This window comes from Strigops habroptila, chromosome 10 (assembly GCF_004027225.2).
Source record: "Strigops habroptila isolate Jane chromosome 10, bStrHab1.2.pri, whole genome shotgun sequence".
Classification (NCBI taxonomy): domain Eukaryota; kingdom Metazoa; phylum Chordata; class Aves; order Psittaciformes; family Psittacidae; genus Strigops; species Strigops habroptila.
In genome coordinates this window covers 16971753-16992293 of record NC_046359.1, presented here as the reverse complement: position 1 = coordinate 16992293, position 20541 = coordinate 16971753, and the positions used below count along the sequence as shown (strand labels likewise).

Sequence of the window (20541 nt, the reverse complement as noted above, 5' to 3'; positions counted from 1 at the left end):
AAGTTGGGCAAAACAATGCCAGCATGGATGTTTCAATATGCATGGTTAATCTGAAAGCTGGATGACTGGACTACAGTTCAAGAGTTGATCACATACACAAAATGTTAACTATAAAGACAGCCTTGTACAGCAAGTTCCTTTCATAGTTCTGGTTTCGGTAGCTTACATTGCCCCAATTGAAAAATTCAGCAGCAAACAACAGGAGGAAAGCTTAATATGAATTATTTTATAACAGTTCTCCCAGGCAGAAGCACATTTTGAGCAGCATTATTCAGATTAGTCCCTCAGAAGCTAATTTTAAACTTTTTTTTTTTTTTTTTTAAAACTCTGTTGGATTCCTGCAGCAAGGAATTCATAACCTACATAAAAATGATCTGGGTGAAATGTGCATATTAGTCTTGCAAGCATATTAATTACCTTGATTTTTTTTTTCGCCTGATGATAACAGGCTACTGCAATTCTGGGCTGCACAAGGATTCCTTACAAAAACCTCATATTTATGATGAAAAATGTAATAAAGCATATACAAGCAACATTTTTATAGACCATAGACTATATACTTTGGAGTTTGCCAAAAGCACGCAGTACTGGAAAGTCTCTGACTATCCTGTATTTGCATACTATTTAGATGCTAAGGGTCACCCAGATAGGTGAAGATCTGGAAAAAGATAAAAAGAATGATTACCATCTGGACATCATTCCAGATGATAACAGGCTGGGCTGTGACTGAATCTGAAATAATTCATAGAAGCAAAATTTAAAGAAGAAATAGGCTTCTCCATATTGCAAAAGACTAACAGTTAAGAAAATTGGATTACATTTTTCTCTGAAATAATCCAGGATTATTTTGGATTTTTATATAATCATTTCCAAGTACTGCGAAATATGTGATATTAACCTCTTCTTACAGGACAAAAGGCTGGGCAAATAGAAAGCAAACTTCCCTCATTACAGTCAAGAATAATGAAGGCTGAGCCTGGGACAGTCGAATTCTGGGATGATGGATCTATCTTGACATTCTTACATTTAAATTATTATTAATTCGGCACTTGTCTAACCATAAAATAACAATGAAGAAAAGAAATTCAGTGTATTTCTTGTCCCAAGCTCATTACATTGTGCCACATCTATTTAAACACTGGATGGTTTTCCAGATGTGCACAGAATACTACAAACCAGTATCTTTTAAAACACTGTGCTGCAGAGAAAGATAATAATTTTACTTATCACCTACATCAGCTGAAAGTAGGGCATGTAGATGAGCATCAAGGATAATAATCTTTTTAAATAGTTAGGAACTATACTGAGTTTTGGGTTTAAAAGTATATTGATATTCAATAGCAACAACTTGGTTTATTGCACCTTAGAGTAACATTTTGAAGCACTTAAAAACAGCTCAGCAGATACATCACATCTATGAGGCCACTTCTTCTAATACAGACTGCAGATACATGAAATGTTCACAATATTTTACTTAGTGCCTGAAATTTAATCTTCTTTGGACAAAGCCAAAAATCAACTGCCTGTTATATGGTCCAGTCATACTAGTTTATTTCCTAGTGAGTGGATATATTTCTTTCCTTCCATTAGGATGGACCACATGATAAAAGGATATGCCTTGTTGTCATCACTGAGCAGTTACCTAATTAATTTGATTTATTCTTATGAAGAAGCATCTGCAAGTGTCTGTGTATCAGCAGTTATAGCAGTATGCAGTCTGCTGCCAGAGGACGACGCCAATAATGTAGCTGAGAAAGCACAGATGGTCAATTGTTGTCCTTTCCCTAACACTGAGGTAGAAGAAGAAGGGACTCCTTCAGAACTGGATGCACTTAGTCTAGCTTGGGCACACTACCACAGGACAGAACAGCAGCCTCACCGGATGCCATTGTTTAAGCCAGATGTCATCCATTCTGCTACCTTCCTGCTGATCTGCACAATGGGCACAGTATGTCACAAAGCTGAGAACTGTGAACGCTTTCTTCACAATTACTGCAATTTCCTAATCTCCAAAGAAACATAACAGTTCACGAACCTTTACTTCTTCCATTTTGCTCACATCATGTTTTATTCACTAGTAGCTTTCACAAGATTTAAAATAGTGTCAAGCTTTTTCGTTTTATTTTTCCATACCTTAAACTGCAGGAAGCAGAGCCTTTTATTTTTCAGAAATTTCAAAACTTTTTTCAGGAGAACTTTAGCTCAGATCTTCCATTCCAGCACCAAAATGCATAGGTCAAACTTTGTAACTGCAGATCAGCCCATGGCTATGTTATTACAAAATCAAGCTGTTCATATCAAAATTTGCCTCAACTCTTGACCTCCACTGGCACTGCAGAATGATGCTGTTTGGCTGCCAGAGATCTTCAACAACTGTTGAGAAGGGTCATGTTCATCACCTAAGAGAGACACATCCTTTTTTCTAAATGAGTATCCAAACAAACAAGAAGATAATTGTGAAGAGAAAGAGAAAACTCCAATTTGGAAAACAAAGAAAAAACCAAAACCCTCACCAAACGAAAACCCCAAAACAACAACAAATGAGGCAGCTGCAAAAAACTCTCACTTCCTCACTTATCAATAGATATAGGGCTTAAATATCTTGCAAATCTTGAGTAAGTGAATGAAGATGATAGAACTTGGAATTCTATTTGCAACCAAGTCTTTATGGTTTAGTATGGCTGTAGAAAAGCTGAAAAAGAAGCAAATAATTGTGCAAATAAAAGTTGCTATGACTTAAGAAGAGAGATTGAAGGAGCTACATTTACAAACATAAATATTAGGTTTAATCAAAGAACATACCCACCCATGCTCTCTGTGACAGAGGTCCTATCCTTTGACAGAGTGTTCTGGACACCACAGTTATATTTGTTTTGGCTAATGAATAAAAAAATTAATGCACACTCTATGCTAGAAAATTATATAAACCTGGGAAATATTACATCCTATGAATACTTTACAGGTGATTGTGTAAGTAAGGGGAATTATCCAGTGCCTCTGAACACGGTAGGAAAGTTATCAAAGGAGTTATAGAAAGAAACATTAATGCAATTTATAAGCGAAAAGCTATTATTCATTAGTAAGAGTCCCGTAACAGCAGGAAGATACTATAAATTAAAATTCTCAACAACTTAAAATAGCATATTAGTGGCCAAGATGAAGGGATTAGTCTTGTAGTAATGCACAGGACACAGGATATTACAGAATCCTTTTCTAGTCTATTTACTGCAATTGTCTCAGTAAAAAACACAGACCCAAGCCTCAAAGTTCTAGGAAAAGGAAAGACATAAGAACAGAGTAATGAAAGAAGGTGTAAAAAATGCCAGGTAACTCAATTCAAAGTGGAACAATACATAAACGGTAAACAACTTCCATGAATCACACCTCAGCTACTCTTCCATCTTACTTTGTTTTTCCATTGCCATTTATTCCTTTGTTTCTTTGCTGAAATTATCACGTATGGACAAGGATCATCAGTCTTAGAGCTCTTTTCAGTTCTTCTGGCAGTCAGAGGTAAACAGCAACAATTCTGCTATCTTCAATAAAGGCCAAGAGTTCCTGCTAATTATTTTTACTGGCACAATCAGTAAAGTCAGCTAACAACTGAAAAAAATATTAGCACACACAGATGTGTCTAACTAACCTTATCTTAAATATCATGTACTTGGATTCCTGGATTTAAACCTGCAGTTTTTAAGTTACATTATTATTACCTGCTCTTGTATGTTGTTGTGGAATACAGGACGCATATGTCAAAGTTAATTTCTTTTGATACAACTGTTAAAGCAGTGAATTCTCTGTATTGGTTCACTGTGTTCATATAATCCGATTGCTTGTTTTACTGGCTTTTATAACACAAAAATTCTAAGAAGTTGTATTTGCCGCAGAAAATTCAGTAATTTTCAGTAAAATGTATGAATTTGCTGCGACTTTGTCTAAGTCTAAAACAAACTAAACAGTATTAATTTGGTCACCATAGTCTCACTATCCTGTTAAAAGTGCACATTAGCATCAGAAACAGTATGAGTCACAGGAAACTGCATACTTTTACAATAAACCTGTCGCCTATGACATGTACTCTTATTTTCAATTTAAAAGTGAGTTTCTTTTCTTGAATTAGATGTGTTGAGCATCACGAAAAAGGCTCTCAATGGCCAGTTTTGTGCACTGAAGAAAACAGGAAATGCCAAATTTCAGGGTCCCACAAAAAGTCTACAGCCATTGCAGAGGAGACAGCATGAACCAGGCTCTGAAGGTCTGTCAAAGCCAGTTCCCATCCTTTTTCCAGCAGTGAACACTAACCTTGCAAATTCTCATGAACCAGTTTCTAAATGTAAGAATTTACTTCTGTGAAGCTGTAATTAATTTAATAAAATAGGATTTTTTTCATATTTAAAAAGAAACTTTTTGCATGACTATATAATCAGTAGATCTCCTCCTGAAAGACTAGTGTTTATGTGTGGATTCACATATATTTGTTAAACAGCATACTGGATTCAATAGCAAGGATGCCACAGAAGCTTTGCGATATGGAAGTTGAGGTTAAAAACCACGTCACTTTCATCCTCGTATTTGCCTACAAAGTACATGTGAATTTGTTTTCAAGACTAAAGGATCTTGAAATATCAGAATCATTAACTACATATTTCTCAACAAAATGTGCAAAACCAAAACAGTGTGTGTGCCTGAGTGTCAAACAAGAAGTACTTTCATGTTGGACACACAAAAAAGGAACATCATTGCAATCTCCCGTTTCTAAATTTTATATATAAATCCCAGAAAAGCTGATTAAAAGTGATTTACAGAATGATGCCAAAAATGGAGGAAACAAAGCTGGAACAAATACTCCAAACTGGGTGGGAGTGGTTTAAAACCAGAATTCAGATTGTAGCTGCTGTACCTGCCCCTCCCACTATCGCCAGTCTGCCCAACCTCTGGCCTAAAATATTGTAGAATTTGAGAGAATTTTACCAGAATTTTCATCAGGATCCCAATTTCAAAGTACCTGAACTGAAAGCATGGGTTTTAAGAATATGAAATTAGTACTTTTAAATAATTATTTCTTTAGTTACAACTGAATATTGATACAGCCAATTTACTTTATGACAAAACTGTGGCCTGTAAAGAAACAAGGTGGAGCAGCAGAACAGCAAAAAGTCCAGGAGAAAAAACAGAACCAAAAGCTTTCATTAAGGAAACCGCAGATTAATCCTGTTTTGAAATGGGTGTAATTAATTCAGGGATTAATAAAAAGACTCCATAACAAAGACCTTAAATGCTACGAAAACCAGCTTGTTTCCATTCTGAATCTCTCTCTTTATTTGCAAAGAAAGACTGGCATTACAATTGAAAAGGACTCAAAATGGAGCGATGTACACATCATTGGTGTTTCATGATGCAATCGATGGAGTCCCTGAATGGATATTGCTTTGCTTTTAAAAAATAATTTAACAAGAAAATTTTCAACTCCACTATCAATCACAGGTGGCAGAAATGAAAGAAAGAAAAAGAAAAGAAACCAAAACTACTGTCAAATTCATAACATATACATTGTTGGCTGATGACACTTGTTTCAGATGTACAATAAAGCCCACAACACTTTACTACTATGGATATAATTATTGTGAATGTTTTTTCATGTTGATCAACTTGCTTCTGAAGGTTGGTTTTTTGATTGTTTTAAACTTGCATAATAAACATGCAATGAAACATTTCTTGTTAAAGTGTTTTTTGCAGTCATCTTGTTTTCAAACAAAGATTTCATAAAGTTGCAGTGTTGTATCAGAGCATTACCAAAATAAGAGCAAAAGCTAAAGAGGAAGGTAAACGTGAAACAAACTCGATGAGAATAACCTAATCTTGTCCTGAGACACTCCAGTCTTACTAAAAAGATGTGCACAATCAAATCCCTTCCTCCCAAACTCATCAAAACAACAAATAAATATTAACTTGGAAGAAAGGGAAGACGTAAAGAAAAATAAATATGATGTCATCGTGTACTCATCTTCTGCATAGCTCAACCCACATATAGTAAGGCACTATTTCCCCACAACTTAGTGTCCACGACAATCTTTTACAGTGCTCTGTGAACTACATATAGTTCCTTCCAGGATGATGAAATAAACAGGTTTAATGAGTGTTGCTACCATGTCACCCCATGTGTGATCTTATCGACAAGGGCATCATCTGGCAGTTTCAGAAATAAGCTGTCAAGTCTCTTCGTACGCGTGCATGTTATGTATAGAGATATCTTTTGTGTGTGCAAGAGGTTGGTTTGTTTTCCAGAGTTGCTGTTATTTTTCATTGTTCTTTACTCCAGTGTTCTCAAAGCAAATACACAAGAAAATAAAAGCGCAGTTAGATCATTAAAAACAGAGCTTTGGTGCTCCAAAAAGCACACAGCTTTGGGGATTTAAGAAATCTGTTAGACATTCCCAAAGGAGTTGGGAAATACATGGACAAATTTTCATCTGGAAGTCCTCATCTCTGCTTAGTTGAGCTGGTCTTCATATTGTTTTCGGAAGCAGTCACCAGCAGGAAAAAACTCCCAGCAGCGTTCTTGATACATTTTCCATACATAGGATTCCTGAAAGAAAAACCATTTAAATAATATAACTCGATTCAATAAACAAGAACCAACCATGACTTTTTTATTTATATACTGCTTCACTTTTTTGATTCCTTGCATATCAGGTTGTTGTATATCAAGCTACAAAATCACATTAATGATTTTAATTAGCTTAGACTAGCTTTTCAATATTTGTTACCTAGAAAATAGCACAGGAGAAACACATAGAAAAGAACTAGGTAGTTCAGTTCCTATTGCACACCCAGGAGCATTGTAAAGTTCAATCAAAGCTGGTCATGAGACAAATACCAGGGTAAGTAGAATATTTTCTGTTATAGAAATCTGACTGAATTTTTGCATCAGTCATTTCAAAACATGACTATACATTACATAAACTAAAATGACCTTTAAAGGTATTTCTTGGAAGAGCAGTATTTTCTGAATCAATGGTGATTTTTTTTTTTTTTTTTTGATTATTTGTTCAGGTAAGGCTCTGTCTCTAGGAAGACCAGAGAACGGTAAAGGATATGTCAATTTATTTCCATTTTAATCCATTATAATCATTATAAAATAATTTCTTTTAATTTTAATCACATTTAATAAAAATGTGGTTTTTATTATACAAATTTCATGGTTGAAAGGACATGTGTTATACAAGTTATAGCATTATAGAATCATTTAGCTTAGAGAAGACCTGTAAGATCATTGAGTCCAACCGTAAACCAAACACTGCAAGTCCACCACTAAACTTTGTCCCTAGAAATTATGTAGCATGAAGTACTCTTGTTTTCTAAATTACCACCTAACAGTCTCAAACCTGAATAGTTAGTAAAAATCTGGCTTCAGTGAACATAGGACTGTATGCCAAGGAAAAAAAAAAAAGCAAATGAAAAAGACTTTTTAAAAATATCTCAGTTAATATGAAATTCTCAAACGACAAACAGACGTTTAAAAATAGCAAAGCAAATACATAAAATCTGATACTGGACAAGGCTGAGAAGATTTATGCAAAGAAAATGACTATAATTTCCCATTACACACATCAGAGTTCAGAAAGAGTAAGCTACACAGATTTATACCAAATCATCCCTCTGACTCAAATCTGTAGGGCTATGTATATGATGCTCTTCAGGTTTCTTTTTTTTTCTGATCTCCAATAAAAGGATATTTGCTTAGTTGCAAAACTACCACTAGAAAAAAAGGGTGGTCTGTAAATTTGATACTTTTTTTTTTTTTTTTAGCTGCATTTAAGTATATTTTAAGGAAGTTGAAGAAAGCAGTAAAAGTTTGAAAGAACAATAGCAAAGAAGAAACCTCCAGGTTTCTCTCATGGGTTTCATTTTAAATATATACACAAGCTCTCTCATGTAGACTTATCCATGAACACAGACAAAGAAGATTACATATCAATAATAATAAAGGACAAAGACTATTAAAAAAGAATCAAGAGGAAGAAATGACAAATGCTGCTTTCATAAGATGCTTAAATGTTCTGTTTCTCATTGCTTTTGTTTATTGTCTGTATTTATATTTTGTGGATGTAACAATTTAAGAATAACAGGTCAGATAACAAAACAGGCAAAGAAAGTACTACAGAATTGATACTCAATCTAATATTAAACAACCAAAGTCCTAAGAATTGTTTAGAAGAATGAGAATTGCTACATAACATATAGAGAGCTATTAATTAGAATACTCTTAGCTTTGCCAAGTCTGAATGATTTTATTTTGGAATCAGTCTTATTTAAAAACTGTTGACATTCATACAGTTTTTCAACCTACCTGTCCTGTATGCTCTGTTTCATCTTTGTTAATAAGATACATGAGAAAAAACCTACAAGCAAAGAAACAGTAATTATGAATACATTAGGCAACCCACAGAGGGATGGATATTTTTTAGATGTACGGTGATAATGCTGCTCACGAACTTAAAGTTCCACAGTTCAATTTATGATAATATTCCCAGACACACTAAATATACTTTCCTGACACTCTTGACATTCACTCACTGTTCAATGAAGAGTATGCTAGAATGTGAAAGATTCAGTTTGATTTACAGTAAATTGCAACAGAGTTTAAAAGAAGATTTATCTAAACTTTTTAATCTAACATTATAACAGACATTTTCTTGCCAATGAGCACCAGCTTGGAAGCAGACAGAGAACAGTCACTGGAGCTTTGATTAAGAGATTTCCTTATTGAAATTATAGGCTAGGGATATTTTACTAGTGTATGTAACTCAAGATCAACATGAGCAGAAAAGAACTTGCAATTTTAAAAATACATTGGTCTTGGGGTTTTGAGCTAACTGACAGACACTAGGTGATGATTTCAAGATTTCACTCATAATAGACATCCTCTCCATATGTAAAAATATAAACAAAAATATGAACAAAAATATCAAAAAACATTTCCTTAAGATGATGCACATAGAATAAGCATGTTATTGTACGTTATTTGTGCAGTAATTTGTAAGCAGGAACAAAATCCCACGTGATGGTATCTTCAATGTATTTTGTTTGTACAACCTGTTTTTCAGGTGGAAGTTCTTTTTAGGGATGTTTGACTTTACAGTATCATTAATCTGTGCACATACAGTGCTAGTTCATAGACATAAAAGTCACAATCTATCTATTGCTTCATGCTGACAGCACTAGTATAAAACGCCCTTTGTCACTGGATTTTCATGCCTATTTGACAGGAGAGAAACAGTATGATACACTGATCGTGGACCTGATAAGTGGCTTTATTTCCAGATTTGAAAAGACCAAGTTCAGTGGTCGATGATCTGCTTGGATTTTCCAGAGGTGGACCTGATGCCCTTGGCCTGATCCCTTCCCTCTCTAGCTCCTTTTTCCAGTTCCCCTAGCTCCTCCTTTGTCCCAGGTTTTCTTAGTCAGCCTCAGCACTCCATTCACAATATTTCGTCCAGTGTAAGCTTTCCCTCTTTTGCCTTACTCCTTTGCTTGTATATTATTCTCTCCATCAGTCTCCAGGCCAGGTCATACTGTTCTTCTGCACCTTACACAACACATTCACTTTTACACCTCCACAGTAACATACTAAGTTCCCGGTTTCCATCTCCTAGCTCACACAAATCTGGTGCGTCACAACCAAGCTGGAAACAAGGTAATGAAGTTTGTTCACTCCTCACTCTTATCCTCCCAGAATTACACATTCAGACAGCATGAGTGCACATTAAAGCCAAACAGTACTACTCATACTTATGCAAGAGAGGTAATCAGGTACTTTCAAAGCGCAAGGGTCATGAGTTAGTGAGGAGTTCATTTTTACTGTACTCACAAATAATTGGCCAAGTTGTGCTCCTGTAGTGTGTGTGTTTCAAAGCCATGGGGCACTGTGTCAAAGTAGTCATTTCCTATTCCACAGATAAAGCACTTTGTCTAGAAGAAAGAATACAGAGCATTTCAACACTGTATATAACCCTGTCCCCCTTTGAGAAAAGGCCAATAAAAATGTAACAAGTTCCTTGAAAATAGCAATGCATCATATGTAATATGTGCTGAACAAAAAAGCTTTTCTTTTAATGATTGGGACTATATACCTCAGACAAAACACTTGAATAAAAGTTTAACTGCCATCAGAATAGCTTCTTTGCCAGCTGTAAGTGAACAATTATCAGGAGAAAGAATGGCATACAATGGTCAAAGCTCATTTTGATTTTTTCTTCCTTTAACACTGTAAGCAGCACTCACTGTAACATACAGTAATATTTACCTCAATGCCTGCTGTGCTTGTCCAGCTGAAACTGAATGTGCTTAAAGTTTAGATTACAAAACACAGTAGGTTTGCAACACTTTCCCTAGGTGTTACAGGCATATTTAAACAACAGAATAGAAAACCATCAAGTACAGGATATTTTCACATGTAGATTAAAAGAACAAAAGTTACCTGAACAAAGAAAATGAGATCTGAGATGAAGTGTAACATGACAGTGTTGACACTGTAGTCTGAAGATCCAAAAGACTTAAATAGCCATAAGCATGTAATTCATTATAATATACAGAAATGTACAAAGATTTTCCTTGTTTACAAAAAAGAAGATACAGGGATTAGTCTAAAATTTAAAAAGTTATGAGAAAAAAAAGGTGTTAGTCTTTTTGTCTGAATTTTTGTCAACTTTTAACTGACAGCAAGAAACTGGCCATGTTTGATCTGGAGGTATTTAAAAAAGCCATACTAGGAATGGCCAAACAAATCCAAAATACACTTAGAGCAGAGTATCAAAAAAGGTTGCCAGTTTAGGCAACCTTTGTTTATGTCCCATGCAAAGACACATACAAGATAGCACCTAGCACCTGTCAAAGCATAGCATACCTCTTTCACAGGAGGCAGCATAGAGTGGCAAACGCCATTCAAAACCTGGATGCTAGCAGAGTTTTCTCTTCATAAAATTGTCTAAAAAGAATGTCACTGGGTACTAACAGAACTGCTTATGTAAGTTCTTATATTTTAATAGATACAAAAAAGTCAATAAAAAAAAAAAAATCTCAGCTATTATGTCCATCTAAGGAACTGAGCTGTGAGAGTAGAATCTCATCCAGGATGTATGATATTGGACCATGTACAGAACTGTATTTTCCTCTTAGTTTAAAATATTATCCATTAACATTTTGATTGAAAACAGATATTCATGAAACCTGAAAATAGGGTATAGTTCACCAATTGGATGTTCTTACCTCCATGTCTTCCTTAACTTGCTCTTGCTGATCTCTTAATTCACCAAAAGCATCAATAATTAAACCTAGGGTTTAAGTTAAAATTATAGTTAATGTTCAAGAACAGAACTGTGACAAAGAATGTTTGGAAATCCAGGGATAACTCTGACAAAGAATATTAAACAAGAATCTTGTGCAGAAATTCTAAAAGCAAATAAAAACTCCAAAGACCAAAAAAACATGTGAAGAAAAATTAGCAAGTTAAAGAAAGTTGAAGAAAATGGCTACCAGTAACATCACTGAATCACAGAATGGTTGAGGTTAGGAGGGTGATCTGGAGATCACCTAGTCCAACCTCCCTGCTAACACAGGTTCACCTAGAGCAGGTTGCACAGGATCGCATCCAGGCAGATTTTGAATATCTCCAGAGAAGGAGACTCCACAATCTCTCTCGGCAGCCTGTTAAAATACTCTGTTATGCCCAAAACAAAAAAAGTTTTTCCTCACATTCAGATGGAACTTCCTGTGTTTCACTTTGTGCCCATTGCCCTTTATCTACCTGCTATTCAGCCAGTTCTCAATCCACCTCAGTATCAGCTCATCTAACCCACACTTCCTAACCTTACCTATAAGGATGTTAGGGGAGACAGTGTCAAAAGGCTTGCTGAAGTCAAGGTCGACAACATCCACTGCTCTCCCCTCATCTACGCAGCCAGCCATTTCATCACAGAAGGCTATGAGGTTGCTCCAGCATGACTTCCCCTTGGTGAATCCACACTGACTACTCCTAATAACCTTCTTTTCCTCCACATGCTTAGAGATGACATCCAAGATGAGCTGTTCCATCACCTTTCCAAGGACTGAGGTGAGGCCAAATGGCCTGTAGTTTCCTGGGTCCTCCCTTCTTGCCCTTTCTGAAGACTGGAGTGACACTGGCTTTCCTCCAGTCCTCAGGCACCTCTCCTGACTCTCCAAGATGTTGGAGAGTGGCTTAGCAAGAACATCTGCCAGCTCCGTCAGGACTCGTGGGTGTATCCCACCAAGGCCCATGAGTCTGTGGATGTCAAGTTTGCCTAAATGATCTCTAATCTGATGCTCCTTGACCAAGGGAAAGCCTTCCCTTCTCCAGAGTTTATTTCTTGCCTCCACGGTCAGGCATTCCTGATGGCTGGCCTTTGTAAAGACTGAAGCAAAGAAAGCACTCAGTAACTCCACATTCTCTGTATTCTTTGTCACGGCTAGCAGAATCATTTGGAATTATAAAATGAGACTTCTGTTTTATTTACAGTGCCAGAGTTCAGGGATTTATTACATGACAGACGCAGAGAGCTCTGTGAATCCTCTCTCATTATGGTTGTCATGAAGTACAAGGTTCCACTGTCACAGCTTTATGGAAGTAAGAGGTCATTTCAGGGAGATACAGGAAGAAGAAGAAAAACCACCCCAAGCTCTATGGCTCAGATTCTAAATTATTTATGATTTTCCCTTTTCTTACACCAATACAAATAAGGACTAACTCCACAGTCATTACCAATACAGCTGTGCTGTAAAAATGGTGAATACCAGATGAGAATTACACTCAAAGCTTGACAGCTAAGGCCTCTACTCTTCAGCCACTCACAAAATAAAGAAAGAAACAGCATGAGATAGGCCACTTCAAACTATAAAAAATTTCGCACCCTCCCCAAGCACTTTAAAAAAACTTCTTGCTTGAGTAAGAGTTATAAACAATTTACCACAAGCTCTGAGTCTGGCTGATTATTTACAGCAGGCTTTTAGAAAGGGCAATGAGAAGATAGAAACTGTAGTGATGCCAGTATTCTCACAGCAAAGAGCTTTTTTAGCTTCCACCAATCCAGTTAAGAGCCTGTTGATTTTACAGAGACTAGGAAGAACAGAGTAAGGATAAAAGCCAACTGGGTGTGATTTACTTTATAAATCTGTGCTTCATGATCCTCGCTGGTTGAATCTTAGGTGTGCAATTATCATAGCACTAAGATCTTTGTGCTGCAAAATAACAATTTCAGTCCCTGGGTTACAAACATATACCTTGAATAATTGCAAGCAGGATGACAATCACAAAGAAGAAGAAAGTGATGTCAAAGATAATCCGATAGATTTCATATTCATCTCCTGCTGGATCCTCTATTTCATCGCCAATGCCTCCACCTGCACGTACTCCAACATACATGTGAAACATGTAGCACTAGAAAACACAAAATAAGGGATACAATGTTTGTCTGCTGCTAAAAGTAAAAATACCCATTGTTGCAAATTCAGTAATTGACAGGACTGGTCTATGATCTAGGAACTATACTGTGTCAAGTATTCACATCATCTTTTTCTCCCCTTTGAGGTTATGTATATTTCTGAGGGAGATGAAATGTTGCTGCGCTGTGCAGCTGACACTCCAGGGTTTCATGTTCTGTCATTATGTAACAGGTCAGAAAGATCAAAGACTAAATGACCTTAGACCAGCAGCAAACCATAATTCAGATATGACCGTTTCAGTAATGTGTAAGTAGGAAATGCCATTACCATCACAGTCATCTCCTTTTCCACTTTCCTAGCTCAAAAGTGAATTTCTTTCCCCATCATCAGTGTTTCAAACAGGGATGAAAAAACAAAAAAAAACCACAACAAAAAAACCCCAAACCAAACCAAGCAAACAAACAAAAAAATAAAAAAAACCCCCCACAAAAACAAACAAACAAACAAAAAAACCTCACCAGCCAAAAAACCCCAAACAAACAAAAAAACCCAAAACAAAACAAAAAAAAAAAAAAAAACCCAAGAAAACAACCGACCAAACAAACCAAAAAAACCCCCTAACTTAGAGATTTGTGGAGAAGACAGGCTAGTTAGTAATGGAAAAATTCTGAGACTAATACTATGAGACAATGATCTGACAAATGGTGCAATAGGCCTCTCAGTATAGTCATGTGGGATGATGGCAAATACAAAATTTCCAGTTTATTGTGCTATAATTTAAGAGAAAATGATGACATCATTCCCAGAGGTGAAGAGCAGGGGATTGGTTCCTTTACTTTAAAGTAGCTTTGCAAACGACAGCTCCAAGGTTCTTACTCCCTTTCAGAAAGTAGCAATGACAATAACAGTAACTTTTCAATGGTGTCAGTTCCCTGGAAGAGTTTAATATTACATAACATATTGAAATAGATCTAACTTTGTTGTACAAGACTGCTTTTAGAAGGATAGTAACAGCAATGTGTTTTAGAAATTCTTTGTGATTTAACCTCTACCTACCATCCACAACTGCAAAGCCTGGCACTGGCTTACCAAGTACAAAACAAATTCCTGAGCACAGGAGAGATTTCAGTAACAGCATTGCCAGTTGAAGATAACCATGGCAATTCTCGCTAAGAGAAACAGATGGATTTCCAAGCTTAAGCAAGCATTTCAGTACGTGAATTAATTATCAAAGGCCTTGTCCATCCTCCTAAACGGCCTGTAGAACCTCAAGATTCTGAAGAAGTACTGTCCTTTAACTGACTTGGCTCAACTTCACAGCTTCTTTTTTTTTTTTTAATTTTTTGAGAAACTATAGCAAAGAATACCATCACATTTCATCTATCCATTTATAGATGTGTTTGTTTAACATGCACATGGCATAATCTAGTTGTTAGGGATTGTATTTGTATTTATTCCTTTGCCTTCAATTAGTCTTTCCTATCGATGGCTTATGACATGACTGTATGAATAGGAATTACAAGAAGATCAGGTCAAAACCATAACAGTTAAAGAAAAAATCCAGAAAGCAAAATAAGACTTACTGTTAGCATATCATCACATTTCATGTCTGGCATATCACCATCTTCACTCTTGTTGTAGAACTTGCGGAAAAAATTGAATGCCACTACTGTATACAAGTATACTACTACTGCCAGTAATCCCACTGTTAGAACAAGCTGGAAGACAAAATTATAGAGTGGATATAACACCACCATGGAATTATGCTATACAGTTCTCTTGGCAAGAAGAGAAGGAAAGTAGCAATAATTTATATATACTAGCAGAAGGAAAACTTTACTTTTTATCTGTCTCATATCTTTGTAATATATCTGCATATTTTTATGCAAATGTCGTGCATTTCACCCACTTTATTTAGAAGGAAAACAATGCTTTAGAAGCACAATTACAAAGACAAATCTTGCAAAAATCTAATGGATACATACAGAATCAAGAAATCCATTAGAATTATATAAGCCTCACACAATCGGACAAAAACGTGAAAGTTTACTACCTAATAGCACTACTATTTAATATCACTTATTATATAATTACAATAGAGTATTTCTACACATTTAATACTGAAACAATCTTGTTTACATCTATGAAATCACATATAAAACTAACTGTTCCTAATATTATAATATCTACCTCAGAAAAGCAGCAACAAATGCCCCATTGCTCAGCTGCAGCACCATTAAAATTTTGCCTTGAGCTTTACGGAAAGCATCTGGAAGTGAACTGCAATATCCTGCTAATTGGTATTTCTCTTGCATAGCTGCCAGACCTAAAAAATTTCCAATCATAAATAATGTCCCCTTACTTCATAGGTACTTGGATAATTTGCTAAAACCTCAAGACTTAATTTCTTAATATTCTTAATTTCAGATTTCACAGCTTCTGTAAAAAAAGACTTCTTATCATCAAAAAGCTGAGTTTCTCCAACAGTCCTCTAACAGAAACAGTAACTCTCAACTGGACCTGTCTTTAGATGAAACTTGAAAAAATTTTTAACAGCAACTTTATGACACAGTTGCTTGTAGCAGAGAGAGACTGTCATACATCCTAGCCCCACTTTCTTATGCTTATAAATACCATTGGCTAGTTGCCGCACTGACCGAAGTTCTAAACTTTACAGTGAAAGAACAATTCTGTTGTCAATCTGCAGAGCACCTGAGTTAAGTCATGAGAGATCTGCCCTGTAAGTAAAATAGCTGGAAAGAGATGACAGCTGATACCTGTTTGCCGTTGTGCGTCACTGATGACAGGATAGTTCGTAATGTCTTGAATCCCATTGCAATGTCAAGTAGATGAGCAGCAAAGAAAAAATTGTTGTAATGGCCAAGGACTGACATGGTCATGTACCATGCTAGGTAAAGGAAAGACTAACAGAAAAAAACAAATACATCACAAAATAAAACTCATGGCTATTATCTTTAACTTAATTCAAAACAGTAAGGAAACTGCTTGAATGTGCTTTTCTTTAACTAGAAAACTTTTTTTTTTTTTTTTAACATGGAATTCGCTAGAGAGCTAAGAATTTTCTCTGTGCAAAAATGTTAAATCAGCAAATAAAGAGTTCACCAGACACAGTCAAAATTGACATATTCTAAATTTTAATTTGTAAAAACAAACTTTGAAGTTTGCCAAACCCTTATTTTTAAATGTTTCTAATGTAAAAAGTTCTTCTGATTTAAATGATTTCTTTGTTTACGAATTTCTAAATAATTACATTAAAATATTAAAGAGCTAAGGTGGTTAATGACATGAAAAGACTCTGCAAGCAACAAAAGGAATTCTATAGTTCAAACTACTAAAGCTACTATGTAAACATGTAAGTATTACTTTAGTTTACTATTACTACAAATGTTAATTTCATCATTTGTGCTATCATTTAATTTTTACTGGACTTAATGAAATTTACATTTTTATAACAGAAATTACAGTTCCTCCCTTAGAAAAAAACCCCTAATACTGAACAAGCTCTAGCTCTTTACAGATCATGTTGTCTGTAGAACTAGAGACTTCTTGTTCTAGTCTTTCTGATCTAAAGTCAGATTACACTTTCATTCTTCAGTAGTCCTAGTTCTAAAATTGTTTGTTACCCACCATTTTTTCCACTAGTAATATAAGCTGAGTTAGGCAAGCAATAATCATAAGACTCACAAATTTTAGCAATTCCACATACATTAGCTATACCAATCTGATTGTGCTCCAGGAATATTAAAGTGTTCATAAAGTTTATGAACAATATGAAAAATGGCAATTAAAATTTAAATAGTTAGTCTTCTAATTCTACAGTGCAGTGCTTGCTCATTGCTTCTGAATAAAGCATATCAGAAGGGGACAGGAATTGACGGAATAGTCTAAAACCTATGTAACTGGGAAAAGATTTCAGCAATGTCTTTCAAAGTTTCCAAGATTTTCTTCATCTATGTAGTAAATTAAATACAATCCAGAATCTTTCATACCTCTCTTTGAAGCACTTCGGGTTAACAAGTGTATATTGCCTTCTAGAAAGTGAATATATACATACATACATAGACATACGTATACACACACATATAATCTGATGAACTTACATTATCAGTGAAAACAACTCCTAATTTCCACATCTGATACTTAACATCAATGGAATTTAGCCTGTAAAAATAAATAAATAAACTTCATTTTATAACAAAACACAATAGGAAAATATGCAACATAATCTGTAGAGAAGTGTACTGTCACATAAATATAGGACACAATAGCTGATCTATTTCGCCAAAAGGTGAAATACATCAGGACCTAATTCACACTTCTACTCTGGAATGGTCCTGTCAAAAAAAAAAAAAAAAAAAAAAAAAATTATATATTATAAATATTGTTTTGGATTCATCAAAACTAATGCTGATTGATGTCTACAATGTTATCATAAATGAACTGTCTTTGTAATCCATGGGAAAAAAGAGATTTCATTTTTTTTAAATGTGACCCATCTAAGCCTAAATTCAAAAAACGTCAGAGAATTTGGACTGGTTTTATACCATTAGTTATGCTAGCACACCTCGGGTGATACAATTAGGCGACATTAAAGACAGACAGAGTGAGGTGAAATGAATCTTGGAGCCTGTGTCCTTTGCTTTTCCCACTAATATCAGGAATAAACGTGAATGAAAGAGAAATGTACATTAATAGCTTTTGCAGAAAAGGACCTGGGGATCTAGGTGGACTGCAAGTTGAGCATAAGCCAGCAACGCACACTCACTGCAAAGAAGGCTAAATGGTACTTTGTGCTCCATGAGGAGGAGAGTTGCCAACAGGTTGAGAGAGGTGACCCTTCCCTTCTAACACAGCACTTGTAAGGCCACACCTGGAATGCTGGGTCCAGGTTTGGGCTCCCAGTTTCTTCCACAGTTTTTGTTTCTTTGTTGTATTAGGCTTCCACTGCTCTCTTCAACAAACTTTCACGTTGTACAGACTACTACTGTAAGCTGTTCTCCCCAAATTTTTCCCTTGTATTTCTTTAATTAATACCTTGAAGTATTAATTCTCTTCTCACTCTACCAACACAAATAAATATCTGAACTTTAGGCTACATTTTTTGCACTAGAATTAAAACCATTAATTCACTTGAAGCATTTTTTTATCCTCTACAGAGAAGTGATACAACTTAGCAAACACAATGTATACTTGACTTTTTCTTTTTGGAAAGGCTTGGATTATTCATATTATATCAACAAAAAAAAAAATATCTAAACCTAGATCATAATCCAGGAACAAATATAAATAATAGCATGAAAAATGTCATTATTTGTCCTACTTCTATCTTTAAAATGTAAGTGAATTTAGTGTTCCTAAAGAGAAAAGCTGCTGACAATAACTAAACAAGTGGAAATAATGCCGACAGATATCATACACCCGCCATACATGAAGGCACATAGTACTTCTGTGCCAGATGTTCATACGGAATTATGTGAATCCTTAGATGGAATACCAAGAGTTAAACCCTGGCCTGTTGAGGTCTGATTTCTGAAATTCTTACTTGTATAGCCAAAGCCACTAACCACACAAACTTAATGGTTTTATTTGAATATGACACTCCCAAGGAATACTTTGCCATTAAAATACCAAGTTCCTACTTGTATTATATTACACAGTATTTATCCTTTAGTACAATAAAATATTAACACCATTTTTACACATAAAGCTAAAAGGCAAAAGACTCAAGTTGAGTCTCCTGTAAAATAGTACAAACACTACATAGATATAAATGGAGCTACTAAATTGAAAAAAGCATTAAATCATACTTAGATCAAGACCTCTACTCCAAAGAGTCTACAGTCTATTTTAACTGAGAATTCATTTTTCCTTCTGAAGTGTATTAGTCTACTTGAACAAAAAGGGAAAAGCAGAAGAAATGTAGTAGAAGTTTTCTGATATATGAAAGATTTGACCCTTGCTCTCAAATTTGCCTATTTCACACATACATTTTAATTCTATGAGGAAAACATTTAGATTATATAATAACTCATTTAGGATCAATTTTTTTGCCATTTATTCAAATGAATTATAGTTATTCGCCTCCACTGAACTTTCACAGGCCTACACATTTAGCTCAGAGCAGGTAAAAGAGTGTGTTGTATTACTTATGCTCTATAAAGACAGAAATAACATAAGCATAGAGACTAATGGTGAATTCTAGGGTCTTTTATCTAGTTAAATAAGATGCAACAGACTTAACAGACTTGAACTTTTTTTTAACCATTTCATTTCGTTTTGTTTGGTTGGTTGGTTTTTTTTTCTGTATGCAAAGGCAACAAATTACTAGGTTAACAAATCTAGAACTTATACAGAATCATAGAATGCTTTGGGTTGGAAGGAACCTGTGATGGGCAGGGATGCCTCCCACTAGATCAGATTGCTCCAAGCCCCGTCCAACCTGGCCTTGAACACTGCCAGGGATCGGGCAGCCACAACTTCTCTGGGCAACCTGCTCCAGTGCCTCACGACCCTCATAGTGAACTTCCCACAAGGTGGCATAAAACTTTTTTAAAGAATGAGAACTGATCACAGCTAACTGGGTGCCTTGATGGCATGGTCAGCAATTGGTTTAGCTTCATTATTCCCTTCATGATAGATAGCAACTCTGTGGAAACTAAAGCCTAAGGCTTCATCTGAGTTTCTTCCATGGTGATTCAGGCCATAGTCAGTGGATGACATTTACTGTCTGATTAGGATTGCGGAGATAGTATTTGTATAACAAACAAACTACATACACTAGAGAAATAAAACCTACAAGTTTGGGGGTTTTTCTTTCAAATTTACAAGGGTGGAAAGATGCATCTATAGCAAAACTTGCATTCATATCTTGAAATAAATTATTAGAATCATGCTAGTCTCAAAGGTCCCCAAACTGTGCTATGCTCCAGATACCACAGAGTACTCAAAGATGAATCTAGCATGCTGCCATTTCACCAAAACCAGGAATGCTTCTTGAACATTCAAATGGCTTCTCCAACAACAGTCTAGCACAGCTAAGAGCTGCTGATACAGTTTTCATCA

General features: G+C 35.5%; 1 protein-coding gene across 6 annotated transcripts in view; it reads right to left on the bottom strand.

Annotated features, from left to right (window-relative positions):
* Window positions 1–5271: 5271 nt before the first annotated feature.
* The window catches only part of RYR2 (ryanodine receptor 2), a 375228-nt gene continuing 359958 nt past the window's right edge, over window positions 5272–20541 (bottom strand). For all 6 annotated transcript variants that reach the window (XM_030499610.1, XM_030499611.1, XM_030499612.1 and 3 more), the window contains 8 exons: window positions 17580–17640; window positions 16236–16382; window positions 15042–15176; window positions 13297–13453; window positions 11269–11333; window positions 9872–9972; window positions 8351–8402; window positions 5272–6586 (listed from right to left, as the gene is read on the bottom strand). In XM_030499610.1, the coding sequence (XP_030355470.1) occupies window positions 6491–6586; window positions 8351–8402; window positions 9872–9972; window positions 11269–11333; window positions 13297–13453; window positions 15042–15176; window positions 16236–16382; window positions 17580–17640 (814 nt within the window). In that variant the 3' untranslated portion in view covers window positions 5272–6490. The remainder of the gene's footprint in view (window positions 6587–8350; window positions 8403–9871; window positions 9973–11268; window positions 11334–13296; window positions 13454–15041; window positions 15177–16235; window positions 16383–17579; window positions 17641–20541) is intronic.